The following is a 4,554-nucleotide window of genomic DNA, read 5'->3' on the forward strand; positions in this document are numbered from 1 at the left end:
AACTTCGAAAGAATCCGATAGAAGAAGATCTCCGAGAGATCTTTGAATTTTTTCGCTGAGCGATAAGAAGAGAGAACCGGAAGTTGCAAACGTTTGGTTTATAAATCGCGTGACGAGTGATTTTGGAAGTGTCTTCTCGTTCGAATCTTTCTTTTCTTTTCTTTTCGAGGAACGAGAAGAGGATTAATAATTTTTTTCTTTTTTTTTTTTTTGAAGTCGTGCGGATAAAGTAATCGTGAGATTAGAGGTGGTTAAAGCGGAAGTTGTAAACGAAGTTTCGATAGTAGCAGCAGTGGTTTGAAAGTCGTCGCGTGGATCGAGATGGTGTGCGATTGCACTGTCTCCGAGAGTTCCACGGAGGTTGGAGAGGATGCGTCCTTGAAGAGAGCCTTGGAGGAGCTGCTGAAATGTATGCTCAGAGTTTGGTGCAGGGAGGGACAGGCCCTTACGAGGCTTGGCGCCGAGACTCATGGTAAATTATAACGGGTGTTATTATTGGAATTGATCGCTCTTTGGACACGAGACGATTTATAATTATGAATGCTTTTTAATAATGAAAAAGCGGATACAAATGCCACGTGTGTGTGCGCGCGTGTATATGTGTATGTTATTATTTAATTCGTTACGGTTGGTGGATATTTATGCATTTATGAAAAATGTATTTATATTTTATACTTTTGTACAGAATTATTTTATCTCTTATTTAACGTGATATAACGTGTGTACGTTCCGTTTATTTATTCAATGAAAAATACGAAAGAAATACCATATGTCGCTATACGAGTATTTTTAATTAAACGAGAAGAAACATTTACACTGCGATAAGTTTCAAATAACCTATGAATTTGTATTTTCATTTTTTGATGAAACGAAAAGTAAAAAGTAGATGGAAGGTACATATGAAAAAGAAGAAAACGGAAGACAGAATCTTTCTATTTCAATCTTTATACAAATTTGTAAAAATTTATAAAAACCACCATTTAATATTGTTCTATATTAAACTATATTTTCGATATTTGTAACGTACGCAAAAATTCGATGAAAAAAACTTGAACAAAAAATTCTTCTTCAAAAATTTTTATTTTTAGAATTTTTTATTAAAAGAATTTCATTCTTTTGCAGATTACAATTAATATATATATATTTTAAATAATAAATTTTTTAAAATTTCTTCATTGAAACTCGATTTTAAATTGGAAAATTGTATAAAAATATTGAAAAGTCGACCAAATTTTTTCAGATTGAAATTTTTTTAAAACAAACGAAAAATTTTCAACATCGCGCGTTCTACGCCGAAAATTTGCGATTCTACCGAATTTCAAAATGGCGGTACGACGAATCGTCCATCGCGGATTACAAATATCATTAATTTCTTTATTGGCGATCGATCAATAAATTGAATCGTGATACATAAATATGATTCGTACTTTCGCGAATCGAGAAAACGGGTGGGAAATGAAAAAGCAGGGAAATTCCCTAAGTGAATAATTAAATTGGTATCCCGAATGTTTGCCGGTACGGAAGGAAGTCCCCAATGGCGTCAAACTTTGTGTTATGAAACGTATCCCAAAGCGGTTCGCTTCTCTACTCTTTGGCTGCGTATAAAACTTGCTACGTGTAATGATACCAGAAAATTTTCTCGGTTTCGAAACTCCCACGGTGAACCTGTTTCCGCAAAGACTTACACGGGAAACCATAAATTTCCCGTAAAGTGATCTTCTCTCGTTCGAAACTATTTTTACAAGTTCTGTTACAAGATCAATTTTTTTTTTGCTAAAATAGAAGGATTTAAAAGAAAAAAATAGTTATTTCACAAAACTTAATAATACTTAAGAATGTTAACAAAAATATTCGTTAGTTAAATTTAAATAATCGATTTAATGGTCAATTAGTATATTTGAATTTTTACAATTTTTTATGTTTTATAAAAAAAGATTAGGAATATAAAGAAGCATTAAAAACGAAAGAAAGTATATAAAAAAAAAATCTTATACCCGTTTAAATTATTTTAATATTATAATATTAAATTAAAATAAAAATTGTAATTTAAAATATAAAGTCTCGTTACAAATTGCATTGCTTCGATCATTATTAAAATCTCTCGTTTTAATATCATCGCTTCGATGAAATGCGCTTGTCATAGCGCAACTCGTGTAGCCAGTGACATATAGGATTTTTCGATAGCACGTGTAATGAAAACGTGAACCGCGCACAATGATTATGCAATAACCATTAATCGCCATTTTGCTGGTTATTAATACGCAAATACGATTATTCCGCATTGATTTAATTATCAAATGAAGATTTTTTTTTTTTTCTTCGAAAATTCCTTTCACTTCGTCAAAATTCAACATTTTTAGAGAATTTAAAAATTTAATAAGAAATGTATACAATTACAACATACTGATAATATTCCTCAATTCGATAATTAAATTTTCCAAGAGAAATGCGCTTTGAACGACGCGTGAAACGAAATTTTATTCTAAAAATTCCATCCACGATGATTAATTAAAGATCGTCGAATCTTTTGTCGAATGAAGTCACGGTCGCCATTCGATAATTATTTTCTGCGTGACCGTGAGACGAACAGGACGAAAATATCCAATTTGAATACACGAGATACGATTTTCGTCTTCTGTAACCGATTTATCGAAACCACCACGACGTCGAACAAGCCGTACATTAAAGCGCTTGTTTCATCCAAATTTGTCCGTGGTGTGTGCGCTAATTTAATGACAATAAAATTAGATTTCCACACGAACGATGGTGTTTCAGCTTATACATATATACTTGTAATTAGTTTAGCGTGTTCAATCTTTCGGGATATGATCCTTGTAATTAAATATTGATCCATCCGATACCGTTTTCTTCTTTTATTTATCTGAATTTCATATATTCTCTCATCCCCCCTTTCGATGTAAATATTCCATGATTCAATCTTTCTCATTTATTCATCTCATTTTGTCTTTACTTGTTGAGATAAAATTTATTTTTACTAATTATGAGGTGAAATATCATTGAAACACATACTTTAATATTAATTATCTAATTTTTTAATCGATTAACAATTTTTAAATTTTTAAAAAAAATTTTTAAATTGTATTTTAGCGTTTCAATTTATTTATTTATTTTTTTTTTTACGATAAAATTCATAGAACACAAATTGTTACTAAACATATGTATTTTTTTTTGCATAAGCATTGAAAAAGTGTTCCATATATTTTAATGAAATCTAAAAAGATTAAAGGAAAATTGAAAAATATGCTAAATATGCGAGGAGAACGATAAGGAATAATGTACAAGGAAACGACGTATCATAGATTTTATTTTTCAGTTTTGTCAGTTTTGTGTAAAGTGTAACAATTACTGGGTTCCGGAACAATGCCAATTCCGATATTCAGAAATTTATAGAGAAACGTGATCGTCGCCGGGACGATAAAATCGGAAGTGTGCCAAGTCGATGCCACCGCATGGTTTGGTTGTCATTAATCGAACAATACGTGCCACTGCCAATCGTGCCTTCATAGCGATCAGGGTCACGAAGTTGAAACGACGTGTTTATAAGAAAAATCTTACAAGTTTTCGATTTTTTTTTTTTATATATATCCTCTTTTACGCGATATTTTTATAATTTTCAAAGAAATTACGATATACTTCGAGACACGTAAAATTTATTATTAACCTTCTCTTCTTATTCTATTTTCCTTATTTTCGTAACATAATGCGCAAATGTTATTGACGCAAAAACGTTTCGAAACATTTTGAAAATTTTCACCCCGCAACAACAACAACAACAACAACAACAACAAATTGAAAATAGTTTAATACCTTGAAGTCGAATGATTAAACATAGAAACGTAATTAAAATACTTCGCGCGATACAGTTTGAATATTTCGATCCTACATTGTTGTTTCTTGTTATTATATACTGTCGTTACAGGAAATAGTTTCTGAAAATATTGGCCGCCGCGTAAAACGTACAAATTTAATCGAACAAAAGTTAAGAGAGGCTTTCACTCTTCTTGACGAGCGAAATTAAAATTCACAAATAATCGCCTCAAATTTTCTTAATATCATTCTTCCGACCTACAATAACAAATTTATATACCAACATGGATTATTCCAGCTTCAAAATCACACCACAAAAAGAAATTAATTTCGCGTTGATTAAGATCTCTCTCTCCCTCCCTTCCCCCCTCTCTCTCTCTCTCCAACTCCATTGAATTTCTTCAACAAGCGAACCAGTAAACCTTTGCCAGGATTGCATCAATTCCCAATCCGTTGCCATTTCGACCACAATACGAATTTTTTCTAAATGAAAAAAGAAACGAATTCGTATTACTTTACACGAGATATTTACTCTTCTCATAACAACGAGAGATCTTCCTTTCCTCTCCCTCCTATTATAAAATCCGTAACAAAGAGAGAGAGAGAGAGAGAGAGTGATTAGCAACCTTGGAACGGTGGTTGCACATCACGAGAATTTCCTCTATCGGGAGGAAGACAACAAAGTAATTTTTTTTTTTTTTCTATTTTTTTTTTTTCTCACTATTT

At 31.7% G+C, this 4,554-nt stretch overlaps 1 protein-coding gene across 1 annotated transcript in view; it reads left to right on the plus strand.

Annotated features, from left to right (window-relative positions):
• The first annotated feature begins 13 nt into the window (after positions 1-13).
• LOC102672201 (Na(+)/H(+) exchange regulatory cofactor NHE-RF1-like) overlaps positions 14-4,554 on the plus strand; it is a 12,725-nt gene continuing 8,184 nt past the window's right edge. Inside the window, exon 1 of the mRNA XM_006614223.2 lies at positions 14-472. Within this exon, the coding sequence (XP_006614286.1) occupies positions 322-472 (151 nt within the window). The 5' untranslated portion in view covers positions 14-321. The remainder of the gene's footprint in view (positions 473-4,554) is intronic.

This window comes from Apis dorsata, unplaced genomic scaffold (genome assembly GCF_000469605.1).
Source record: "Apis dorsata unplaced genomic scaffold, Apis dorsata 1.3 scaffold_172, whole genome shotgun sequence".
Lineage (NCBI taxonomy): Eukaryota > Metazoa > Arthropoda > Insecta > Hymenoptera > Apidae > Apis > Apis dorsata.